Here is a 27,246-nt window from a genome sequence, read left to right on the forward strand (position 1 = left end):
TGAGGGCCCCAGGCCATGGCCCACAGTGTATGTTGGAGAAAGACAACATTCCATCGTGTTTCCTGCCATTAATCCAGAGCAGGTTCCTGGGAACTTGCCTGTCACTCACATCGCAGAGATTTACTGGGTCTGAGGCTGGATCTGAAAAGCTTCCGCCTTGTTCTCATGTCTCACCTGCAGCCTTTGTCTGTAACGTTACACACTGGGATGACATTTCAATTACCTTCAATTACCGTCTTCTTCTATTTTGGCAGATTAAAACTCATTTTCCGGCATCTGTTGCCCATCAACCCTTCGTTGTGATTAGATCACATCTGCTAAGAGAATCTACAGAGATCTATTGCATCTAACAGCGTGTCGTTTATGAATCGCGTATACCAACTTCGTGCTTTACACATCCTTCAAATTTGATACGTGCACATTTAACGTGCCAATCCAACCCCAAAATGCAGCGTAGATTTGATCTACTTTATGGCTATTGTCTACCAATCCAGCCATATTGTAATCCCCTTTCCGTCACAACTTAGTCTTTGCCTCATTGTAGAGTTCACGTTTGGGAGTTGCGTTAGGTGCGAGCTCCAACACGTCCCCAATAGTAAGGGATCTACCGCACACAGATATCTCAGATATGCACTGGCAAGACCTGCTACTGTGCACTACAAAAGCCTTGATCGCCTCCAGCACTAAAGGCACTAGCAAGATTTGTAACTCATAAAATTTGACATTTATAAAAAAGGGTATGTGGAGAGAAGAGAGTTGTGGCCCGAGAGAGGAGCTGCTCATCACTACTGTGTCATGCAGAATATTGTCTAGTCTACAAACTGGAGCAATCTTTGGTAGTCCCAATGACGAGCTGTTGAGCTTGCAGCATACGATGGCCAGTTGCTGACTTTCACCCTACAATACCACTCGTCTTCCATTTACTTTCTCTGTTACTCCAACTTAGAGACAATTCATATACAGAACACTTGTGCTCCGGTTATACAGTATGTTATGTGAGTGTGTCTCAGTTTGAAACCCCCCCCCCCCCCCCACCAAAAAAAAAAAAAACTCCAGGCTACAGAATGTCTCTATCATCCGGGAGAAAACAATGGGGGAAACAGAGCAGTTGTTGGGTGGAAATGAGTGTTTTGGCTGTGGGAGAATTGAATTAGCCAGATACTGTAGATGGGGAGATGTTCATTAGGAGCGGGATAAACATGGCCCTACTTGAGAGGATTGAGCCCATTAAGTGTAATGACTGTGGCTGGCCAGAGCCGAGCCATACTCGCTGCCTGGCTGGCTGTCCCCACGCCAGCAGCATGATGACGACAGATGTATAGCAGTTGTACACTAGGTGGACTCAAACAACCGCATTCAACAAGTAAGATATGAGATTGCTTTGCAGATATTGATTAAAGACCATTGCATCAATACACTCTTCGGGGAAAAAAAGGTGCTATCTAGAACCTAAAAGGGTTATTTGGCTGTCCCCATAGGAGAACCCTTTGAAGAACCCTTATTGGTTCCAGGTAGAACCCTTTTGGTTACAGGTAAAACCTATTTTTTTGTTCCAGGTAGAACCCTTTCCACAGAGGGTTCTACATGGAACCCAAAGGGGTTCTACCTGGAACCAAAAAGGATTCTTCTGTCGGGACAGCCGAAATACCCCTTTGTGTAAATCCTTTCATACAGCATAGTAACTCATAAACAGCCCTATCTGTACTACTAAAATAAAAACAAATGCCATTTAGCAGATCATTTTATCCAAAGCAATTTACAGTAATGCATGTGTACATTTTTACATATGGGTGGTCCCAGGAATCGAACCCTCTACCCCGGCTTTACAAGCACTATGTCATACCAACTTAGCTACAAATGACCACAACTCCTTCTGCTGCTCAATCATCCATGAAAATAAACATTGCTGTACAGTTGGACTGACTATTCACTCACTAAACCACCATGCCAGCATTGACACCCATGTCAGGGATTTACAAAGACAGGCATGACATATCTGAAGTTTACTGTAGACAGTCAGCGATGGGAGGATCGAAGAGGACAGTAGACAATCATACAGCACATAGTAAGGGCGATCATGCCGTTTGGTAGGTTATGTTTTGATAGCAGTGAATCATAGAATGAGTGCTTCTGCTTCTCCCCTCTTTACAGAGCAGTACAGTAGACCACCCTGAAAAGCAGGAGGCCAGGTGGTATGGTGATAAGACATGAGGCCAAGTCAGATACGAACACCTTTCTGGAGAAGCACATTGCCTCAGCATGTTACAGGGGAATACACAGAGTGAGCATTTGAAAATAAGAGATTCTACTGTAGATATTGAAAATATAGCACCTTAAAAAGTGTGCTCACCAAGCGTCAGAGACAACAGTACTCACTGGTACACAGGCTCACACACACACTAACTCCCAGTCTGGAGAGGCGGTGGCAGCTACTCCCAAAAGAGAGAGAGAGTGAAAGGGAGAGAGAGAAAGGAGGGCACTCTGCCGAGGGAGCCTGCCTGCTGTCACATGTGTCTGCGCTCACTTCCTCTGTACTCGGGCTTCACTGGAGACAGACACAACCCTACACTCTCTCACCCCATCTGGACCTGCAGGAGCCCCTATGGAATCTGGCCTCTCAATCTCTACACCTCTTTTCTGATTAAGATCATCTACAAGGATCTGATTCCAAATACAAAGCCTTCAGAGGGAAACTCAAGGGAGTAGCGATGGAAATACTTGGAATGAAACAATGAAAGTGGTCTCACATGCTGTACGAAGTGAAAGAAAATACTTCCTGGAGGAAAATGCTGTGTTTGAAAGGCACTCTACGGGGCTCATCTTATCTCAAGGTCAGTTCCTGGCTAAGGAACGAGGAGATCCTTGTGCTCTGTGGGATGAGAGTTCAACTGTGGGGCATTAGCTGATCCTTCATCATCTCCCCCTCGTCCTCCTCCCGCTCCCCCTTTCATCCCAGACACACCATGTGGATATTATCTTTAGTCCTTTGGATTCTCAATGTCACCAATCTCACTCGTGGTTATGACTATGATGAGTACCCGGGTGAGGAGGACACAAAGGTGAGTAACTAAACAACACGCTGCTGCTTTTGGATGATGTGTCATATTGTACGGTGCAGATAAGAATTGGCCAGACGAGGCTCTTTCCCGATGAACCTTCATTATGCTCGGAACTCTGATTTCAGTTCAGAAATAAATAGGCATGTGAAGGTAATAGACTACTGTTATTGACTAAATCAGTTTGTTGACTAAATGAGTTGTCACAATAGTTTTTTTTTTAAAGAGACAGGCGGTTTCCTTGTTACTCGTCAGTGCTTTCACTACAGCGGGTGTGTCTTTAGTTGGGCAATAAAACATCCTCCTCGCCTTGTGGCTACATTGTGCATCATTAAAGGTGAATGAGTTAGTCATGTTGTACCTGTCTACTTCCACTATTGAGGCGGGTAGTAGGCCATACCTTTAGACAGACGTCTGCCGTTGAAAAGGTTGAATGGAGAGAGAGGGACTGTCAATTTGGACAAAAGGAGACGAGTGAGGTTGAATAGCAAAAGTGACTAGGGATGGTTACAATTGAGTTGGCTACCTTGTTTAAATTGTGAGGTAAACTGACAATGGGTTGTGTGTGATGATAAACACTCACCCTGAGCGATCGATCGTGTGGGAGGTATACACCGTTTATCTATTGGTCAGCCATGACCTCATGTTGCCAAGGGGATGACCTCATGTTGTGTGATCTGAGCAGGAGCTTACAGTCAGCCACAAGGGGTGACATTTGCAAGTCCAGTGGAACCGAAATCACACAAGCGGCTTACATAAAAGGCCACGTTCAAAATGTGAATCCTAAACAACATTAGAAGCAGCTACAGTGCCTTCAGAAAGTATGCATGCCCCTTGACTTATCGCACATTTTTTTGTGCTACAGCCTGAATTCAAAAAGTATTTAAAAAACATTTTCTCACCCATCTACACACAGTACTCCGTAATGACTAAGTGAAAATATATTTTTTAGATTTTTTTGCAAATGTATTGAAAATGAAATACAGAACCATCTAATTTACATAAGCATTCACACCCCTGAGTCAATACCTTGTAGAAAGCACATTTGGCAGCATTTGCATAGCTTTAAGAGCTTTCACACCTGGATTGTACATTTGCCCATTATTCTTTAAAAAAAATTCTTCAAGCTCTGTCAAATTGGTTGTTCATCATTGCTAGACAACCATTTTCAGGTCTTACCATAGATTTTCAAGTAGATTTAAGTCAAAACTGTAACTCGGCCAATATTCCCTGACTTCTTGGTAAGGAACTCCAGTGTAGATTTGGCCTTGTGTTCTAGGTTATTGTCCTGCTGAAAGGTGAATTCATCTCCCAGTGTCTGGTGGAAAGCAGACTAAACCAGGTTTCCTCTAGGATTTTGCCTGTGCTTAACTCCATTCCATTTAAAGCTCTCCTGTCCTTAATGATTACACACATACCCATAACATGATGCAGCCACCACTATGCTTGAAAATGGAGAGCGGTACTCAGTAATGTGTTATATTGGATTTGTCCCAAACATTACACTTTGTATTCAGGACAAAAAAAGTTCATTGCTTTGCAAAATTTTTTTGCAGCATTACTTTAGTACCTTGTGGCAAACAGGATGCATATTTTTTTTGAATATTTTAATCTGTACATGCTTCCTTCTTTTCACTCAGTCATCTAGGTTAGTAGTGTGGAGTAACGACAATGTTGTTGATTCATCCTCAGTTTTCTCCAATCACAGCCATTCAACTCTGTAACTGTTTTAAAGTCACCATTGGCCTCATGGTGAAATCCCTGAGCGGTTTCCTTCCTCTCCGGAAACTGAGTTAGGAAGGACACCTGTGTCTTTGTAGTGACTGGGTGTATTGATACACCATCCAAAGTGTAATTATTAACTTCACCATGCTCAAAGGCATTTTCAATGTCTTTGTGGTTAATCTGTGTTTGAAATGCACTGCTTGACTGAGGAACAGATACTTGTATGTGAGGTAGTCATTCAAAAATCATGTTAAACACCGTTATTGCACACAGAGACCATGCAACTTATTATGTGACTTAAGCACATGTTTACTCCTGGACTTATTTAGGCTTGCCGTGACAAAGAGATTGAATACTTATTGACTCAAGACATTTCAGCATTTCATTTGGTTTTAATTCACTTGTAAAAAAAATTAAAATAAAAAATGTTTTAGATAAAAAAAAACTTATTCCACTTTGACATTATGGGGTATTGTGTGTAGGCCAGTGACAATTCAGGCTGTGACAACAACCACATGTGGAAAAAGTCATGGGGTGTGAATACTTTCTGAAGGACCTATAACGTATATTTGAAAATGTCTGATAGTGAACCCAAGGCTTTCATCTGAAAATGGAGACCTTTGATTGTAACAGACATAATAACCTTGTTCCTTATCGCTAGGAAAGAACTTGGCTGATCTCAATGGAAAAAAATATGATCTTGCGTTGCTTTGTTTTCCCTGGGCTCAGACAGACACAGTGCTCCATACTGGCTCAGTTTCCATTCCATCCCTGACAGAAGTGACAGTCTAGCATTACCAACCTGGGGGAAAAAAAATAACAGCATTTGTTTCCATAAGAGATAATGACAAGGTAGCACCCAGGCTGCTTGGTGGGTGTTGATCTCTGATAATGTTACAGTGACGCCCTTAGGGTTCGTATCGTAGTAGTGACAGATTACAACTTAGTTCTGACTTATCAAAGGGTCTTTATTACAAACATGTTTTTTCTATATGTTGAGATACCCATCCGTGTCATTTTATATAGTATTTTCTACATAATATATTGCAGTGGATGATCAACATAAACTGAATTTTGGTAGATCAAAGATATGAATTTGATGTTCTCATTGCTCATTTTCCCGATTCCTCATCAGGCCCCACTGGTTGGCGAAGGTATTAGTGGTTTGGACACCGTCTCCAATGTGGACGAGCTGGTGGAGCTGTTGTACCCAGAGTACAGTCTGGTGCAGCACTGCCTACGTAGGAAAGCCTTGCGCACCTCCCCTCCTCTCCATGCTGAAGACGATATCTGGGCCTGGGGCAAGCCCAGGGAGCTGGCACTGGTCAAGTCTGACAGCAGCATTGAAGGTAAGGCTCTTTGGTCAAATGGCCCTAACAACAGCAAACACCAATTGAGAGAGAACGTTGTCTGCCTATCTCACACGGGGGAACTGCTAGCGTGATAGCCCATTTCTCTTCCCCCCCCCCCCAAACCCACAGATGGGAGCAGTACAGCTGTGTGTCGTTGTTAAAAAGGAGAGAGAAAAGCCTGTTCTTGTTTTCCTAACAGTTAAAGAGGCCCCTCACTCTTCCCTCCCCACTCATCAGAGACTGAGTGTTCTCTCTCTGCGCTCTAGTATAAACTAGCTGTGTCTGCTTCCTGATCACAGGAGCTCATCACAGAAGATATAGGCCCTACTGGAGAGCTGATTAAGGCTGAGTGGACCCTTATAACCTAAAGGACAATGATAGGAGGTGGCCTGGCCTCAGTTCACCCATTTACACAACAGACCTCCAGATGCCATTGAGAGAAAGTTGTAAAAAGGGCACATTACAAAACTGTTGATCTTGCTCCATTGCCTTTCATTGACCAGCCCCAACCTCTATGAAATGATGCCAGAAACAATTCAAAGAAAGGACATCAGACCCACAGACTAACATTAAGCAAACAGTCAGGTCCAGTGACTAAAAGTCTTATGAAGGAAACAGTCATGCTGGATAATCAAACAGTCACGCTGGACAATCAAACAGTCACGCTGGACAATCGACCAGTGGCAGAAAGTAGGACATCAGATTGAATTAGAAGACATTAAACAATGATACTTTACAAGAGACATCCCAAGATGAAAGAGCTGGGAAAACACAGTCAAAGCCACCTATTGTGTGCTTCCATCAGACAATAACAATAGATGTTTATTGGCCAGATGCCAAGTTGTCTAAAAAGTTAATATCATTAGGGGTTAGCTTTTCTTATTCTCCTCTCTTTGAGTATTTGCAGTCTGTTGTCCTCATATTCTGTTACCGAGACAAATTGCACATTGTTACGGTGATCATCCGACAACAGAAATTGCACTGAAAAGGAAATGATTTGTTGAATTCAATCATTTAAAACATGGACATTACTCTTACACAATGTGGCTTAGTGGGTGGCAGTGTGGTTCTGTGGTTAAGTTATTGGGATGGGCTTTCCAAAAGGAAATTGCCCTTTACAAATCCAACCAAATTTGTAGGTGGGGGACGCTGTCGATGAGGTTGCAACCAATTAGCGCAGCAATATAGCCTAATAATGCAGCTACATTATTACCTGTGTGGCTGAAGATGGCCAATAACAGAATGTTCCCGACGATTCTATTCCACATTAGTCTGGATTAGTTATTATTCTCTAGACCTTGGTGGTCCTGTGTGGCTCAGTCGGTAGAGCATGGTGCTTGCAACGCCATGGGTTTGTTTCCCGCTGGGACTACCCATACGTAAAACGTACGCACGCTCAAGTCGCTTTGGATAAAAGCGTCTGCTAAACGGCATGTTGTATTATATCATCCCTGATAACCCGTCTTTGCTAACGCCACTCCATACATCCCCAGTCATTCTGGAGGAGATCCAGCGTACCATGTGTACTCCTCGGGAGGTGTGTCTGGAGGTGTCTAAGGAGTACCCGGAGAGCACCAGTCACTTCTACGTGCCTCGCTGTGTGTCTGTGCACCGCTGTGGGGGCTGCTGTCCCCAGGAGGGTCTGTACTGCACCAACACCAGCCACATCTACATCAACAAGACGGTGAGCAGCGGAGGACAAACTAGATATCATCCAACATTTTAAAATGACGCTACTGTACAGGGCAACACTTTACATCAAGTCGCTCTTATACCCGCGTTGTACCAATGGCACAGCTTTAGTAACAACATTGTATTCAATAGATGCCGAATCTGAATGTTAGTCATTGACACCGTGTTCTTTCCCCCTGTGGCCTCAGCTGGTGGAGTTGTCTCACCGTGACCGCTCTATGGTGATGGTGGCGTTCGTCAACCACACGTCCTGTGAGTGTCTGTCCAAGAGGCCCCTGCACTCCGTCATCAGGAGGGCCGCTGCAGCTCACCTCACCGTGTGAGTGAGTAGTGAGGACTAGTCAACTTTAAGACGTAACCTCTGATTCTGCCGATCGAGACACAATGTGCGCACACACACACACACACACACACACACACACACACTTCATTATTATTAAAGGCCCAGTGCAGTCAAAACAAAATTGGGTTTTTCCTGTGTTTTATATAGACGGGTTGGCTGACAACGTCACAAAAATTATGCGTGCGCATCGATGGGGCCGGAAGCCTTGCCACCAACTGTAACCATTCCCAGAATTTTTATTTATTTATTTTTTAACTATTTTAATTGAAAACAATCACAATAAGGTACTTAATTGTTACCCAGAAAATATTTGATATTGAGATAAAAATGGCTGCATTGGACCTTTCAGGAATACAGTATTTGGTTCACATTAAACAATATTGTCCAGTTTTAATGCAATGTAATAATATAGCTGACTGACTAAGCCAAGGATACTAAACCATTCCATCTAATCCTATTTTATGTGGACCAGTATCTGACGATGCAAGTGAATGAGCTAGACTATCAGCTATTCCGTCACAAGTGCTTTGCGTGTGCATTTGCTTTTGAACTGAGGCCATGGAGAAGAGGCCATGTTTCCCCCTGCTCTCTCCTCGTCTTTCGGTGTCCAGCCTAACTGCTCCAGACGGCTGTGTGTAGGCTGTCTGCCAGGCCAAGGCCAGCAGGGAGGAGGGCCAGGGGATTCAGTTCCCTCTCACAGACCGCCCATGGTGTCCAGCCCATTCACAGGAATGCTTTTGTGAGAGTAGCAGTCCCCCTAAGCCAAGACCTCTGATCTGATCCTGGCCTGTGTGTCCCTCCTTCCCTCTCCAGGTGTTCCCCGCCAGATGTTCCCTGCAGTACAGGACTGGTCTGGGACCCCACCGGCTGCCTGTGTGTTCCCATGGACACAAGCTCCTTCTCAGAGAGAGAGCTAGGTAAGTTAAACTAGCCCGTACCCATACAAACCCAGTACAGTCGTTTCCGTTTGCCAACACCGAGAGATACTGTAGCCCATAGGTCAGGAAGTTGGTAAATGAGAATGATATAATGCCTCGCCGCATTGAAGTGAAATGTACTAAACCACATGTCTGTCTAGAGGTCAAGAAGTGACACTAACTAGCCTCTCTCCTCTCCACCATCTGTTGCAGAGCCCCTAGAGTCAGCCTTGCTGGAGCTGTGTGGCCCCAACAAAGTCCTGGATGAGGACAGCTGTGAGTGTGTGTGTCAGAACGGTCTGACGGAGGCCAGCTGTGGGCCAGGCTGGCGTCTAGACCAAGAGTCCTGTGAGTGTCTCTGTGAGGACCAGCCCGGCCCAGGGACCTGCCCACCCAACCAACGCTGGGACCCAGATCTGTGTGGCTGTGTGTGCCGGGCAGAGTGCCCCCGTAGTCAGCCTCTCAACCCAGAGACGTGCCTGTGCCAGTGCAGGGAGAGTCCTCACACCTGCCTGCTGCAAGGCAAGAGGTTCAACGCACACAATTGCAGGTAAAACAATTGACTCTAAAAACACAGACCGCACAACAGAAAAGGGCGAAAGAACAAACAATTCACATTTCATTAGGCCTCATGACACCGGTGGACATCCCCATTGCCATTTCTAGAAAACTATTCCCAGAACTATGATGCGGGTCAAAGTAATAATACGCGGTTGACCTAAGTGTGACAACTTGGGAACACATAGTACAAAAGCTATAACTGCTATAGCTACAGGTTCTTTTAATTTGGCAAGAGCAACACACAACCTGTTCCACTTAAAGAGGAGACCGAGAGGAATTAAATAGAGGGAACTCAAACTCAGTGTGAAGTCTGAATCCAGATACTGTATCGGTATCATGAGCAATATGTATTTCAGGGGAATCTGTTCAAACGTAATGATAATATTTGAATAACTATTTCACACTTCCGGATAATGACAAGACATTCATGTGAAGAACTACTCCAGCGTGAGAATTCATATCCTGTTTACGTCCCTTTACAATGAATCTGGATAAGCGAGGCAAGGCACCTGCCACATTTCTTTGGAATGTAGAAACCAGACGTTCCAGAAAGCACAGAATTCCCCTCTTGCGAGAGATTAAAAATAATGTTTTATGTTCTATCCAAACAGCGGAAAGAGTTAGAGCATGTTTTATCAATGAGACAATGGGGATTGGTCCGAGATCACACACACAACTAGCTTACACACACAGGGTCATGCAAGTGGGTCACAGTTGAGTTGAAGCTACAGTACATTGCGTAAAACCAACTGTTCTATCGGTTTCTCTTCCCCTCCACCAAGCTGTTACCGGCTGCCCTGCAGAAAGCCACACAAGAACTGTCCAACTGGCTTCTACTACAGCCACTACGTCTGCCAGTGCATACCCAACCACATGAGGTCAGAGGAGTGGAACTGACAAAGCTGGTGTCACTAGCACTGGTGCCAAACTGCAATGTACTGTAACTGTATGGTGAAATAGAGCAGAAATGAAGGCTGACCTGACCACAACCATTGTCCACATGGGCCGGAATAGAGAAGAAGGTGTGGCAGAGAGGACACTGACCAAATGGTATTCTATACTCAACAATAATATAAACACAACATGTAAACTGTTGGTCCCATGTTTCATGAGCTGAAATAAAAGATCCCAGAAATTTGATATTTGCACAAAAAGCTTATCCCCCCCCCCCCCCCCAAAAAAAAACACACATTTGTTTACATCCCTCTTAGTGAGCATTTCTCCTCTGCCAGGATAATCCACCCACCTGACAGATGTCACATATCAAGAAGCAGATTAAACAGCATGATCATTACACAGGTGCACCTCTACAATGTGCAGTTTTGTCACACAACACAGTGCCACAGATGTCTCAAGTTTTGAAGGAGCGTGCAATTGGCATGCTGAATGCAGGAATGTCCACCAGAGTTGTTGCCAGATAATTTAATGTTAATTTCTCTACCATAAGCCATCTCCAATGTGGTTTTAGAGAATTTTGCAGTACGTCCAAACGGCCTTACAACCGCAGACCACGTGTAACCACGCCAGCCCAGGACATCCACATTCGGCTTCTTCACCTGCGGGATTGTCTGAGATCAACCCCTTGGACAGGTGATGACACTCAGGATTATTTCTGTCTTTAATAAAGCACTTTTGTGGGGGAAAACTCATTCTGATTGGCTGGACATGGCTCCCAAGTGGGTGGGCCTATAACCACCCAGGCCCACCCATGGCTGCGCCCCTGCCCAGTCATGTGAAATCCATAGATTAGGACCTAATTAATTTATTTCAATTGACTAATTTCCTTATATGAACAGTAACTCAGTAAAATCACTGAAATTGATGCATGTTGCTTTAATATTTTTGTTCAGTATATTTCTACGTCTGTGAGGAGGAGCCATTTAACTGATACAGCTGTGAGGAGTCCCCAAATTTTTTCACTCAGGGCCCCCTAACACAAAAATGTTAGCTGACATGCCCCCTCCCCCTCTGCCGACCGCCCCACAGTTTTGAAGCCACTGATTTAACTAATTCAGCTAAGAGAAGTCATTTAACTAATTCGGCACTTGAGAATGTACTGAAATGGTCCCCAAAAGAGTAAGCAACTTGTAACAGATGACTTGTGTTTTTATGTCACTAAAATAACATGTAATGAACGAACCCAGTCCTTTGTAACAATCAGTGTGTTATAAATTATAACGTTTTGATCTGTGAAAAGTGACAAAGCAACTCGCTGTAACTTTTGTAATAAATACCAACAATAGCTATGTTTGCAATGTACAGCAAGTATGTAGGCTATATGTATCTCGAAACCCTTTCACATTCCCTCTACAACACAACATGGAGACTAGACTGTGGGAATATTTTCATAAATTCTCCTGATAGGCCATGATCAACATGTTCTCCATCTTCAGGCCAGGGAACATAAAATGGAGCACAGTCCCCATTCCACAATTATCAACATTATGTAGTTGTCTACATACTGCAGTCATGGACATCATTGACATTGCCTCAGATACAGTGGCTTGCGAAAGTATTCACCCCCAATGGCATTTTTCCTATTTTGTTGCCTTACAACCTGGTGTTTTTTTTTTGGGGGGGGGGGGGGGGGGTGTACCATCTGATTCATACAACATGCCTACCACTCTGAAGATGCTAAATATTTTTTATTGTGACACAAACAAGAAATAAGACACAAAAAACTGAAAACTTGAGCGTGCATAACTATTCACTGCACAATTACAGCTGCAAGTCTCTTAGGGTTTGTCTCTATAAGCTTGTCACGATCCATCATTCCTTCAATTCTGACCAGTTTCCTAGTCCCTGCCTATGAAAAACATCCTCAGCATAATGCTGCCACCACCATGCTTCGCTGTGGGGATGGTGTTCTCGGGGTGATGAGAGGTGTTGGGTTTGCGCCAGACGTTTTCCTTGATGGCCAAAAAGCTCAATTTTATTTTCATCTGACCAGAGTGCCTTCTTCCATATGTTTGGGGAGTCTCCCACATGCCTTTTGGCAAAAACCAAACGTTTGCTTCTTTTATTCTTTTCTGGCCACTCTTCCATAAAGCACAGCTCGTGGAGTGTACGGCTTAAAGTGGTCCTATGGACAGATACTCCGATCTCAGCTGTGGAGCTTTGCAGCTCCTTCAGGGTAATCTTTGGTCTCTTTGTTGCCTCTCTGATTAATGCCCTCCTTGCCTGGTCCATGAGTTTTGGTGGGCGGCCCTCTCTTGACAGGTTTGTTGTTTTGCCATATTCTTTCCATTTTTAATTATGGATTTAATGGTGCTCCGTGGGATGTTCACATTTTCTGATATTTTTTTATAGCCCAACCCTGATCTGTATTTCTCCACAACTTTGTCCCTGACCTGTTTGGAGAGCTCCTTGGTCTTTATGGTGCCGCTTGCTTGGTGGTGCCCCTTGCTTAGTGGTGTTGCAGACTCGGGGGCCTTTCAGAACAGGTGTATATATACTGAGATCATGTGACACTTAAATAAAGTCCACCAGTGTGCAATCTAACTAATTATGTGACTTCTGAAGATACTTTTTTTGCACCAGATCTCATTTAGAGGCTTCATAGCAAAGGGGGTGTATACATATGCATGCACCACCTTTCAGTTTTTTCTGTTTTGAATTTTTTGAAACAAGTTACTTTTTTCATTTCACTTCACCAATTTGGACTACCACAAAAATCTATTTAAATTACAGGTTGTAATGCAATAAAATATGAAAAATGCCAAAGGGGATGAATACTTTGCAAGGCAGTGTACAGTATGTGCTGCATTTAAAATGAGTTAAAAAATGACATTTATATTTATTGTAAGTGACCCTGCACCTCTCTGAGATGACAAAGTCATGATGTAATTGGGAAGGAAGAAAATAATACTTAAAATGTAAGACCCATGCATATACTGTATTGTACAAAATGTGTGACTTAACTTGTGTGACATACTGTAGTCAGTAGTGACTGTGAATGAAAAGCGTGTCTCTACACTACATGGCCAAAAGTAAGTGGAACAATTCATTCCAAAATCATGGACATTAATATGGAGTTGGTCCCCCCTTTGGTGCTACAACAGCATCCAGTCTTCTGGGAAGACTTCCCAATAGATGTTGGAACATTGCTGTGGGGACTTGCTTACATTCAGCCACAAGAGCATTAGTGAGGTCGGGCACTGATGTTGGCCGATTAGGCCTGGCTCGCAGTCTGCGTTCCTATTCATCCCAAAGGTGATCAATGGGGTTGAGGTCAGGGCTCTGTGCAGGCCAGTCAAGTTCTTCCACACAGATCTTGACAAACCATTTCTGTATTGACCTAGCTTTGTGCACGGGGGGCATTGTCATGCTGAAACAGGAAAGGGCCTTCCCCAAATGGTTGCCACAAAGTTGTAAGAACAGAATCGTCTAGAATGTCATTGAATGCTGTAGCGTTAAGATTTCCCTTCACTGGAACTAAGGGGCCTAGCCCGAACTATGAAAAGCAGCCCCAGACCATTATTCCTCCTCCACCAAACTTACAGTTAGCACTATGCATTGGGGCAGGTAGCGTTCTCCTGGCATCCGCCAAACCCAGATTTGTCAGATGGTGAAGCGTGATTCATCACTGCAGAGAACAATTTTCCACTGCTCTAGAGTCCAATGGCGGTGAGCTTTAGACCACTCCAGCCGATGCTTGGCATTGCACATGGTGATCTTAGGCTTGTGTGCAGCTGCTCAGCCATGGAAACCATTCCATGAAGCTCCCGACAAACAGTTATTGTGCTGACGTTGCTTCCAGAGGCAGTTTGGAACTCGGTAACCAAGGACAGACGATGTTTACGCGCTACGCGCTTCAGCACTCTGCGTTCCCATTCTGTGAGCTTATGTGGCCTACCACTTCGCAGCTAAGCCACTGTTGCTCCTAAATGTTTCCACTTCACAATAGCAACACCCACAGTTGACCGGGGCAGCTCTAGCAGGGCAGAAATACGACAAACTGACTTGTTGGAAAGGTGGCATCCTATGACGGTGCCACGTCGAAAGTCACTGAGCTCATCAGAACAGGCCATTCTACTGCCAATGCTTGTCTATGGAGATTTCATGGCTGTGTGCTCGACTTTATACACCCGTCAGCAATGGGTGTGGCTGAAATAGCCAAATCCAATAATTTGAAGGGGAGTTCACATATTTTTGGCCACATAGTGTATGTGTTTTTAATGTCTTATCATATTTGTATGGTATTTAAAATAAAACTTGATTGGCTTTGGTAAATGTGTACGGTGTGTGTTTGATAAGTGTGTTAAAAGGGGTATTCCCAGGTAGCACATAACATTCTGAGAATCCTATGCTCGGTGAGCACGTGTTGTCCTATAGTTATTTTGCATACAACCTTCCCACAACATTCTGGGAATGGTGCAGGATAGTTGCTTGGCTTTGGAACATTCTCAGCACATTTAAGGAATTTGACAAAATAACAATTTTCTTGGCGTTTCATTACTCCAACAGAACGTTTCCTAAAAGTTCAAATTAATTAAGTTACAATTAATTGCATTGGTAATGTTCCAGGAACGTTCTCCAACTTGTTTGACATTGGGAATATTCTCAAATAGTTCAGGGAACGTTAAGAAACAACTTTCTTCTGTGGGAATTTCAGTACATCAGCATAACATTTTCGTCAGGTTTCCTCATTCTTCCATTTAAAGTCATGTTCTCAGAACATTAAAACGTTAGTAACGTTCAAAGAACAACATATATATTCCGTTCTCAGCGTCAACAAAACTCTCTCTATCCTCTATCTTGTGTGTTTGCATGATTAATGCCTAAGGAAATTCATTTAAATGTGTCCTATCTGTGCTTGGAGTTCAAAACAGTTAACCTAAGCTAGCCGTGTTAATACAAGTCTTATTGAAACATTCAGTGAAAGTTAAGGAAATTATTTAAAAAACTCGAAATAACCTTTAATTTCCATTCTCAGAACGTTAATAAAACCTCCCACTCAAAACGTTCAATTTTACTGGTAAGGAAACTTATGGCTTTGTTCCTAGAACCAATGGGAAACCAAAAACGTACGCTCCCACAACTTCCAAGGAACCATATGTGCTAGCTGGGTTGGTTGCATGTCAGGGAGTTTGGCAACAGACTATGGGAACCAGACCAGACTAGCACCATGGTGTGTGATGTGTTCACAACACCTTCTCCAATCACAAAAGAAAGGCAATGAAAACACACACCCCTGCAGTGGAAATGGATCCAGGACCTTCGTCTCAAATTCCTCATACCCGCCATATGTGTCCGGAACAATAAACACACTACACCGAGGTCAATTGCAGAGAGATCTAATTCCCTTCTGGCTTGTGTCTGTAGAAACTGCCATCCACAGTTGGTACTCTAAACCAGCTCATTCCTCTGTACAGAAACGTGACCGCATAGCTAAACTGAGTGATAGTATCTTTTGTTTGTGATATTCAAAAAAGTTTGGTTAAACATACAGAGTAGAGACAGTACTTGAGACAGGAAGGTCGACTTCACTTTTTATCAAGGGTGATATGTTTTCTTAGAGGTCACATCGTTTTGTTTTTACAAAGGTTAAACACTGAATGTCACCACCAGGAAAAGCCATTCAATTTCAAGGCTGCACCTCAATCTTACATAAAGTGTCTATCATCTTATGAAAATTAAATTCTCTCTTCCTGCCTTGTGTTGTTCTTAAACCTGGAGCATTCATTAATCCATCAACGGGTGCCATTATTGGGGGTGAGGAATGGATACACACAATTCTCTTGCCATAAATTGTGGTAAAGATGCTATGTATTGCTTGGCCAGGACACTCAAGTCTGAATCTGCAATGTGAAGTCTTAATAATCATCATCACGAATTCATCTGAATGAAACAACTGACTGCGGCAACCTTTGATTTGGATACACGTTACGTGATGCTGGACACGTTCATTCACAAGTTCTCACCTCATGGAAAAACAACAGAGAGAGAAAAGTATAAAATGGGCAGTAAGAAGGGTGGATTTACATGATTAAAATATGTCTCGTGAGATCTCGCTCTTCCAACATCAGCCTTGGATGTGGTGAGGCCAAAGCTACATTCCTGCTTCATGTGTGCACCTATTAGCATACTGTAAATACAATATAGACAAACCAAGTGAGGATAGCAATTCAAACTGCACAGGTGCTTCTCATCTAAACCATATTGCACAGTTGATACATGCAATGATTGGCAAATGTGTGGATATTTTAGAATCCTGCGTGCAGTTCTAAAGAAATGGCTAACTAGCGCTGCACAATGACTGCAAGTCTATGGGTCTCTGCAAGCACACTAGAAGATACCCATACACTTCCACTCCTTCTGCTAACGCTAGTTAGCATTGGCTAGGGACACTACCTCCAACGTCCTTGACACAGAGACTTAAAAATGGTTCATCTGACTCTGGGGAAGTAGATCAAGGGTCTCATTGCCAAAATCCAGAAGTGTCCCTTTAAAAAGGTCATTGGGGTAATTACTGGGAAAGGGAAAGGTGGACACCTAGTCAGTTGTACAACTGTATGCATTCAACCCGAGATGTGTCTTCCACATTTAAACCAACCCCTCTGAATCAGAGGTAGTGTGGGAGACGTCGCTTACAGTGAGATTTCAATCTAAATCGCGTCTCTTTACCCGAGTAGCTCTCCTAGACCTAGTTTGTGTCGTCAAAGTAGCGTAGCGTAAAAGAGGCCCTAAGATTGCAACCATCTGTCTACATTCAAAAGTGAGATGTAGCAATAAAGCGATCGGAAGTGTATTAGTGCTGCTAGGGGTATGTATATGAGTGCTTATTGAAGCCTCAGCAGTCACCACCACAGCGGGAGAGAGTGACTGTTGCTTTGCCACTCATGTCTGGAGAGAGGGCGTTTAATAGCCCAGCAGGATTACTGTGATTGGGTGTCGGTTCTCCTTTCAGCCAGTTCACAGCAGCAACAGCGTGAGACGATCAGTCTCACAGTATCTTAACATATACAACCAAATGGGGCCGCGGAGGAATAGAATGATGGCTTTTCTGTCAATTTCCTTTTCCTCCACCACCTGTTCAAACACAGAGGTCTCTTGAGACAGACACCCATGTTTTAGGAAATATTGATTTCTGTGAAACTAGCCTGTGGTGCTCGGTCTGTTCCTCTCTAAGGAAATGTGGTATAGTACCCCTTCTGCTTGAAGCTATTTGTCAGTGAAGACACACTCCCCCCATATGTATTTAGACAGTGAAGGATCATTTATTTTTTTGGGCTCTATACTCCAGCGTTTTGGATTTGAGATCAAAATTGTTTCATATGAAGCGACTATAGAATGTTGTCTGTATTTGAGGTGGTTTTCATACATATCCGTCTCCCCCCCCCCCCCCATGTGAAGTTGTCAAGTATTTGGGCAAAATCACTTATAGTCAAAAGTGTCGAATTTGGTCCCATATTCCTAGCGCGCAATGATTACATCAAGCTTGTGACTCTACAAGCTCGTTGACTGCATTTGCAGTTTGTTTTGGGTTATTTTGCCTAGTAGTAAATGATGACCGTATAGACTGGCTGTGACTGTGAGGCTGATTGAGCTGTGCTGTGAATGCTGTAATACATTTGACACGCGGCATCTCCCGCTACAAGAAACAGTGCAAATAAAAAAAAATAACTGTTGGAACACATTTAACACACAGAACTGTTGAACAGATAACAAAGATTAGCATTTTCTAAAGAGATAAAAAGGGAACGTTTACAACAGTTGATCATATACTGTAGGTGGTGGTAGACCTTAAATTAAAAAAAAAAAGAAAAACACACAGTGGAGACCTAAAATCTCGGCAAGACGCAAACAAATCGCATCAGTTACCTCTAGAATGAAACTGCTTGTAGATGGACCTGTGTCAGACCATGTTAACGCGTTCACTTTTGCCAAGATTTTGGAATGTGACGCAAGTTAACTTTCTGGAATGAAAACACCCCCCCCCCCCCCAAGTAATCAGGAGAAGAATCAGGAAACGTAAGCGCTAATCCGAGGACGGTGTTTCACCTTTCAATACACGATTGCTTGGGTGAGAAAACATCCGACACAACAGCCAATCGCAACTAGCTTCTCAGGACTTGAGTTGTGATGCACCGGTATGGTGTGATGTGTGCATTAAAGAAGCAATCCGCAGTTTGAACAATAACAACGTGGCACCCCGCCACTGATTTGGCAAACAGCTGAGGGATGGGGCTGGAATAATGTAACCACTCTCAAAATCCTTGTCAGAGCTTTAGAGACACGGACTGACCGTCCATGATATCCACATTATAGTTGCGGGTGTACCGTGTTTGTTTAGATTTAAAAACAAGCTTATACTTTGGGTTCTGATGGGGTAGGACAACTAAGCTCATAAGTTATTTGCTTCACAAATCAAAAGAGTACACATCATTAATTTTAAAAAAGTATAATTTTTTTTTTTTAAATGTACCAACTACAGATTTCCCCTTAAAAGAACACAAGATAATTTCTCAACCTCCCCAGCAAGTGTCTGCTTGCACTGTAGACTACACAGTATTTGTTCAAATCAACACGGTAAATCCACATTCCTTTCGTTCAATTCAAGTTCACTTCCCCGTATTTCTTATGTCAATGTTTTCACCAAATAAAACACACATGGAGTGAGTTTGGCAAATGGCATTGTGACAACACTTGCTGCCAGAGCTGTTATACTGCCAGCCTTACATGATTAGTCAGAGTTTACTACAGTACGCAAAGCAGACGCTATTGTTAACGTGTACACAGTACAGGTAATGTAGGGCTGATGTCAGTGAGAAGTGTTGGCCTGCAGCTCCCAGGAAGACGGGTAACATGATTATAGCCCTACACCGGCCCTACCCCCAGTGCCAGAGAGATACAGTGTGGGAATTAGTAAACACATATTCTACTGAAAAATCTCAACCCTGCAACCCCGCTCTCTCCCGATACACAACCCAAGCTCTCACAGCCATACTGTATTATTCAAATCAGCAGCTGTAAACCCAAACACAGGAGAGCTGAATAAACTATGCCATGAGAGGAAAAGCTCTCCTCATTTAAACCCACTTTTCTACAACAATGACAAAAGGAGAGGAGATTCAGATGGCTCCATGACTTAATTGGAAACATTCAAACTTTACTCCAACATGATCTAATCTTTTATGGGTAGACTGGGACAATAATGGATAATGTGATGACATTATCCATAATGAGTTCACATCAATTACGGTCTCACTTAGCAACAGTAAAACAGTGTTGTTGTCACAGGCCTTGGACGATCAAAACAAAGCCACGCCTCATTCATGGTGGCTAGTCCTCTAGCGCTATAAAATTTAAGGCATAAAATCTTGTGTAACCCTTCCTATAAAGTGCCCAAGTTTCTCTAGTTATCATAGCCACAACACTGTCATCGGTGAAAAGTCAAGCCTTAAGACGCCACCTTGTGGTGGCTTCTCCTTGCATCTGTGTCCACGGAGGTAGACAAGTCAGAAAATCTGGAAGAATGGAACATCCTCATTGCCTAACTACAGAACCGATATAAATAACAGTTCATGACATGAACCTACTGCCATATAAAAATACATTATATATTTGTAAAACTGGAATACTTCCATCACAAATCAGCTTTATTTGGTCTCATCGTGTATGATACACATGTAATGCAATGCCACCGTCAACAGAAGCAGACCACAGTCTTTAAAACATTCTTATTGCTCTTATGATTATGTACATGGGGGATGATAAGTCATTGAAAACTGTAGGCTAAACTAGGAAAAATACATTGGACCTTGCATACAATTAAAGCAATCTTAGCTCCAGTAAAATACTGTTTACAAGGCTGTCCAAGGGAGGTTATAGAGTATTTTGAAGAAAGAACGATCCAAATAAAATGTTTCATTACTGACACTTCTGATTTAAGCACTTTAACCAAACAAGACACAACAGGGGAAAGGCTGTATCAAACGTAAACGATCGACATAAAACAGAGGTAACGGCATCTTTGTATTGTCAGAATTGGTGGAGCTCGGTTAAAGCAATACACTGCAATCAAAGGCAAATCATTAAAAAAAGTCCCAAAAAATGTATATGCATATTGAATAATTACAGGAAAACCATGTCAAAATATGTGGAATCTCCACATACGAAAGCAAAAGAGAGAGTAAGCCTAAAAGTTGAATTTCAATGGCTTTTCACATGGACGACCGAGAGTCCTCATGGTTCCACAACCGAATAGAAAAGTTCCAAAAGTGTCATTATTGATCTAGTCAGAGTTACCAGCGCTGCTGGTGTCTAGACTCTGGTCTACTTCCTGTGTGTGCAGGAGGTCTGGGTTTAAGTTGCGTGTTTCAGCGATGAGACGCTTGACCCCCACCATCCACTGACCGACCTCGTTAACATGGTCCACTATCAGAGCCCGGTGGATCTCATCAGCAGCGTCCCAGTTACAACTCTTCAACTCTGACAGGAGCATAAAGACAGGAGCATCAGAGATGTGGTTAGGTCATTTGAACATTTGTTTAATCAGAGATGCAAACTGCTGAGGGACCACAAAAGGCGACACTTTTTTGTTATTGCACTGAAACATGCAAAGAAAATCCCTGCTAGGGGGGGGGGGAAAGTGCAGCTTTTAACTAATTAAACAACAAAGAATATGACCTACATGATCAGTCTCTGTTGTGTAAAATAAGTGGTTCATTTGAACCTCACAGCTAAAAAATGAATAAATAAAAGAAAGCAATCCAATGTTATTTGTTGCCTAGACTTTACTGCAAATGACACTCAAGTCTTGAGAGAGAGAAAAAAAACCCCCACTAATATTGCAGTTAGCCATGACAGCCTTTATAATAGAACACTTGTGACCACACACACACATCTAAATATTGCACTTGGGGGAAAAAAAAACATCTTAAAGTAGAAATAGAATGCCTGTTTCTTTCATTCTACAGTGGGGCAAAAAAGTATTTAGTCAGCCACCAATTGTGCAAGTTCTCCCACTTAAAAAGATGAGGCCTGTAATTTTCATCATAGTTGAAGTGTACCTATGACAGACAAAATTAGAAAAGAAATCCAGAAAATGACATTGTAGGATTTTTAATGAATTTATTTGAAAATTATGGTGGAAAATAAGTATTTGGTCAATAACAAAAGTTTATCTCAATAACTTGTTATATACCCTTTGTTGGCAATGACAGAGATCAAACGTTTTCTGTAAGTCTTCACACACTGTTGCTGGTATTTTGGCCCATTCCTTCATGCAGATCTCCTCTAGAGCAGTGATGTTTTGGGGCTGTTGCTGGGCAACACGGACTTTCAACTCCCTCCAAAGAGTTTCTATGGGGTTGAGATCTGGAGACTGGCTAGGCCACTCCAGGACCTTGAAATGCTTCTTACGAAGCCATTCCTTCGTTGCCCGGGCGGTGTGATTGGGATCATTGTCATGCTGAAAGACCCAGCCACGTTTCATCTTCAATGCCCTTGCTGATGCAGGTTTTCACTGAAAATCTCACGTTACATGGCCCCATTCATTATTTTCTTTACACGGATCAGTCGTCTTGGTCCCTTTGCAGAAAAACAGCCCCAAAGCATGATGTTTCCATCCCCATGCTTCACAGTAGGTATGGTGTTCTTTGGATGCAACTCAGCATTCTTTGTCCTCCAAACACGACGAGTTGAGTTTTTACCAAAAAGTTATATTTTGGTTTCAATCTGACCATATGACATTCTCCCTATTTTCTTCTGGATCATCCAAATGCTCTCTAGGAAACTTCAGACGGGCCTGCACATGTACTGGCTTAAGCAGGGGGACACGTCTGGCACTGCAGGATTTGAGTCCCTGGCGGCGTAGTGTGTTACTGATGGTAGGCTTTGTTACTTTGGTCCCAGCTCTCTGCAGGTCATTCACTAGGTCCCCCGTGTGGTTCTGGGATTTTTGCTCACCGTTCTTGTGATCAACTTGACCCCACGGGGTGAGATCTTGCGTGGAGCCCCAGATCGAGGGAGATTATCAGTGGTCTTATATGTCTTCCATTTCCTAATAATTGCTCCCACAGTTGATTTCTTCAAACCAAGCTGCTTACCTATTGCAGATTCAGTCTTCCCAGCCTGGTGCAGGTCTACAATTTTGTTTCTGGTGTCCTTTGACAGCTCTTTGGTCTTGGCCATAGTGGAGTTTGGAGTGTGACTGTTTGAGGTTGTGGACAGGTGTCTTTTATACTGATATCAAGTTCAAACAGGTGCCATTAATACAGGTAATGAGTGGAGGACAGAGGAGCCTCTTAAAGAAGAAGTTACAGGTCTGTGAGAGCCAGAAATCTTGCTTGTTTGTAGGTGACCAAATACTTATTTTCCACCATAATTTGCAAATAAATTCATTAAAAATCCTACAGTGATTTTCTGGAATTTTTTTTCTCATTTTGTCTGTCATAGTTGAAGTGTACCTATGATGAAAATTACAGACCTCTCATCTTTTTAAGTTGGAGAACTTGCACAATTGGTGGCTGACTAAATACTTTTTTGCCCCACTGTATTTTTGCTCTATTATAGTGGCCACTATAGTAGATATTGATCAAATACACAGGGCTACATGCGTGCAAAAAAACATTTACAGAGTAAAAAAAAATGTTATAATCCCGCCTAAAATCACACACATACTGTCAAATTCAACACAACAAAAACAATATATTTGGGCTACACTGCACATTATTACATTGTACACTTTCTGCAGAGAGTACACCTGGCATACCCCCGGAAAGTGTGTGGTGTTCCTTTCACCTCTATAGTGGCATCCTGTTTAAGCCAGGCCCAGCTACACTCGATCCCTGAATCCACTTGTTTAACAAGCAACGCCTCATTTTCACATAATTCTCTCATTCTGAAAATTAACCACATAACTAGAGGGAAAACATTAGTTCACAGATAGTAGCGAGTTAAATTTTCACACAGATTGCCAGGGTCTAGTAAGCAACTAACGCGTTATAACTTGAGGAAAGGCAAGGAGACTTATACCAGTTAATACTATAACGAATTGGTTTGGTTAGCTCATCTGACTTTATTAGCCAGCTAATTTTCACACCATAAACTAAATTATTAGGATCAGTTAGCAAGTCGTCTTATTTTGCTCAACATTTCTCTGGCCAGCGAACGGAGAATTCGATCCAGCTAGCAAGATACTTAACCATGCTAATACTTGTTCCACCACACTTTCTCCTTCATTTCAAACTTTCCAAATGCCAGTTGTTTTTCAGTTACAGCTCATGAAGTACACGTCAACCCCTTCACGCCCCCGTCTCCGTGGTTAGGCTTCTCATCTACCTCTTCGCTATCGTTCAGGGGACGTGTTGCTTTCTGTTATGTGAACGATGGGCTGAGCCTTGGACACAGTCAATATTGCTCCAAACGTGCATTACCCCATTGCATACAGCCAGTAGTGATCCAACCCCCCCCCAAAAAAACTTCTCATCGGATCTACACGAATCACGTAGGTCACTAGTTTGCATCCCTGATTTATTTTTCATCCGTAGAAATATGACCTCATCTATCAAACTACACAGGTTCTCCTACCTTGCACCAGTCCAATCATTCTTCTCCTAACAGGAAGTGACAGCTTCCCAGACTTCCACATGTCCTCAAAGAGCTTCAGACGCTTCGCCACATCATTACACACCTGTTTCTGCAAGGGGCACAAGTAAAACATTAAGCAATTTGGCTAGCAAAGCAGTGAGTGTCATTTCAAAACAGTGCACTGCACCATGACAGAGTTAGATACAACATGCAATTTGTAAATGGTTTGTCAACTGTGGCTGGGAATTAAAGCTATAGAAATCATTCTTACTTTGACTGTGTGTCTACAAGCTGTCAGTGCCCAGTTGAGAAGAGTGACTACATCGTCTACATCTGGCTCATTTTCTGATTGGCTACTGGCAGAGTCTGTGTGCTCTACCACAGGGAAAGGTGGTGGAGGTGTGGCCATCACCCCACCAAGAGGAGGGGCTGCGACAGGACATGGACGAGGGGGCGTGTTCATACTACATGGAGGGGCCAGTGGGTTGGTAGGAGGAGTCATTGGAGCTGTTGCGGAAGGAAAATCTCCTGGGACAGGACCTGTAGATAAATAGAACCAGGATGATTCATTATCTGCTCTGACAGTCTGGGGAAAGTACAGTCATCAGAAAGACAATCTCACAACCCCCTGAGTAAACATCAAAAAATTAGTACCAAGGTACTCAAAAGATCAAGGAATTTAAAACATGTTCAAGGCACAATGTCCAATTCTCTGCCAAAGCCTAGAACGTACAAGGGGATCCTGTGAGTTGAGGTGGGGGCACTCTCTTGTTGAGAGGGGTCCTCTTGGGTGCACCTTGTGCTGCTGTCTGCAAACCATAGGAAAACTGTGGAGGGTCATTCCAGCCCCGCTCCTGATTACCTTAACAAAAGGTAGAGAGGGTTTTATTTTAAAAGACCTACCATTTACTAACTACTCGTTAGCAGCTAGCACACACACACAGTTGAAGTCGGAAGTTTACATACACCTTAGCCAAATACGTTTAAACTCAGTTTCACAATTCCTGACATGTAAAGCCTAGTAAAAATTCCCTGTCTTAGGTCAGTTAAGATCACCACTTTATTTTAAGAATGTGAAATGTCAGAATAATAGTAGAGAAGGATTTATTTAAGCTTTTATTTCTTTCATCACATTCCCAGTGGGTTAGAAGTTTATTACACTCAATTAGTATTTGGTGCATTGCCTTTAAATTATTTAACTTGGGTCAAATGTTTCGGGTAGCCTTCCATAAGGTTCCCACAATAAGTTGGGTGAATTTTGGCCCATTCCTCCTGACAGAGCTGGTGTAATGGAGTCAGGTTCGTATGCCTCCTTGCTCACGCACACTTTTTCAGTTCTGCCAACAAATTTTCTATAGGTTTGAGGTCAGGGCTTTGTGATGGCCACTCCCAATACATTGACTTTGTTGTCCTCAAGCCATTTTGCCACAACTTTGGAAGTATGCTTGGGGTCATTCATTGTCCATTTGGAAGACCCATTTGCGACCAAGCTTTAACTTCCTGACAGTCTTGAAATGTTGCTTCAATATATCCACATAATTTTCCTCCTCATGATGCCATCTATTTTGTGAAGTGTACCAGTCCCTCCTGCAGCAATGCACCCCACAACATGGTGTTCCCACCCCGTGCCTCACGGTTGGGAGGGTGTTCCTCGGCTTGCAAGCCTCCCCCTTTTCCCTCCAAACATAACAATGGTCATTATGGCCAAACAGTTCTATTTTTGTTTAATCGGACATTTCTCCAAAAAGTACCATCTTTGTCCCCATGTGCAGTTGCAAACCGTAGTCTGGCTTTTTTATGGCGGTTTTGGAGCAGTGGCTTTTTCCTTGCGGAGTGACCTTTCAGGTTATGTCAATATAGGACTCGTTTTACTGTGGATATAGATACTTTTGTACCTGTTTCCTCCAGCATCTTCAAAAGGTCCTTTGCTGTTGTTCTGGGATTGATTTGCACTTTTCGCACCAAAGTACGTTAATCTCTAGGACAGAACGTGTCTCCTTCCTGAGCGGTATGACGACTGCGTGGTCCCATGGTGTTTATACTTGCGTACTATTGTACAGATGAATGTGGTACGTGCGGGCATTTGGAAATTGCTCCCAAGGATGAACCAGACTTGTGGAGGTCAAAAAAAAAAAATCTGAGGTCTTGGCTGATTTCTTTTGATTTTCCCATGACGTCAATTAAAGGGACACTGAGTTTGAAGGTAGGCCTTGAAATACATCCACAGGTACACCTCCAATTGACTCAAATCAAAAGCCATGACATCATTTTCTGGAATTTTCCAAGCTGTTTAAAGGCACAGTCAACTTAGTGTATGTAAACTTTGACCCACTGGAATTGTGATAGTTTATTACAAGTGAAATAATCTGTCTGTAAACAATTGTTGGAAAAATTACCTGTGTCATACACAAACTAGATATCCTAACATACTTGCCAAAACTATAGTTTGTTAACAATACATTTGTGGAGTGGTTGAAAAACGAGTTTTAATGACTCCGACCTAAGTGGATGTAAACTTCCAACTTGAGATGAACATGACGGTACTGACAGGTCAACAAAACGGATTATGTTTATAATCATGATCAACATCGTGTGATAACGTTACCTGTAGTCACGCTCAAATTAGATGGGGAAATACCTCAAGTGAAGAGGTAGTATAAAGTCTACGCAAACGCATCTTCAAGATGTTTTGACAACTTTGTTAGCAAGAGAGCAATGTAGTTTGATAGTTACTGCTAGCTAGCTTGTCTTCAAAGTAGCTTGCATTATCACCCTAGCACAGGTGCAGTAGACTAATGTCTATCGTCAGCGAACTTTTCTCGCTAAATAAACAAAGTAGAACTATTAAATTGGACAGAACATACCTGGTTTGATGTAAAGGTCCTTCGCCTCCATGGGTTATTTTCTTCTTACATATACAACAAATCAACTTGTTTTCCGGGACACGTGGACAGGATGTTGAACATTGACATTACGCATGTCCGGTTGGTTAATAGAATAGAATAGAGGAAATTTGTTCATTTTTCTGGTCTAGTAAACAGTGGATGACTTCATGTAGAGCAAAG

At 42.8% G+C, this 27,246-nt stretch overlaps 2 protein-coding genes across 3 annotated transcripts in view; one reads left to right on the forward strand and one right to left on the reverse strand.

Moving 5' to 3' along the window:
• Window positions 1-27,167, reverse strand: part of LOC110534181 (homeobox protein CDX-1) — a 101,213-nt gene extending 74,046 nt beyond the window's left edge. The window contains exons 1-5 of one of the 2 annotated variants that reach the window (XM_021618899.2): window positions 27,046-27,167; window positions 24,915-25,043; window positions 24,453-24,721; window positions 24,182-24,290; window positions 20,227-21,079 (exon numbers count right to left, since the gene is read on the reverse strand). In XM_021618899.2, the coding sequence (XP_021474574.2) occupies window positions 20,883-21,079; window positions 24,182-24,290; window positions 24,453-24,721; window positions 24,915-25,043; window positions 27,046-27,076 (735 nt within the window). In that variant the 5' untranslated portion in view covers window positions 27,077-27,167 and the 3' untranslated portion in view covers window positions 20,227-20,882. Of the gene's footprint in view, window positions 1-20,226; window positions 21,080-24,181; window positions 24,291-24,452; window positions 24,722-24,914; window positions 25,044-27,045 lie in introns of those variants that run through there. The other variant, XM_036933296.1, reaches the window with a different exon arrangement.
• LOC110534180 (vascular endothelial growth factor C) lies at window positions 2,404-10,786 on the forward strand. The gene is made up of 7 exons (XM_021618898.2): window positions 2,404-3,059; window positions 5,917-6,130; window positions 7,627-7,817; window positions 8,014-8,144; window positions 8,982-9,085; window positions 9,299-9,635; window positions 10,429-10,786. The coding sequence occupies exons 1-7, from the start codon at window positions 2,964-2,966 to the stop codon at window positions 10,541-10,543; spliced, it is 1,188 nt and encodes a 395-aa protein (XP_021474573.1). The 5' UTR covers window positions 2,404-2,963; the 3' UTR covers window positions 10,544-10,786.
• Window positions 27,168-27,246: the final 79 nt, after the last annotated feature.

The sequence above is a fragment of the Oncorhynchus mykiss genome, chromosome 10, assembly GCF_013265735.2.
Source record: "Oncorhynchus mykiss isolate Arlee chromosome 10, USDA_OmykA_1.1, whole genome shotgun sequence".
Lineage (NCBI taxonomy): Eukaryota > Metazoa > Chordata > Actinopteri > Salmoniformes > Salmonidae > Oncorhynchus > Oncorhynchus mykiss.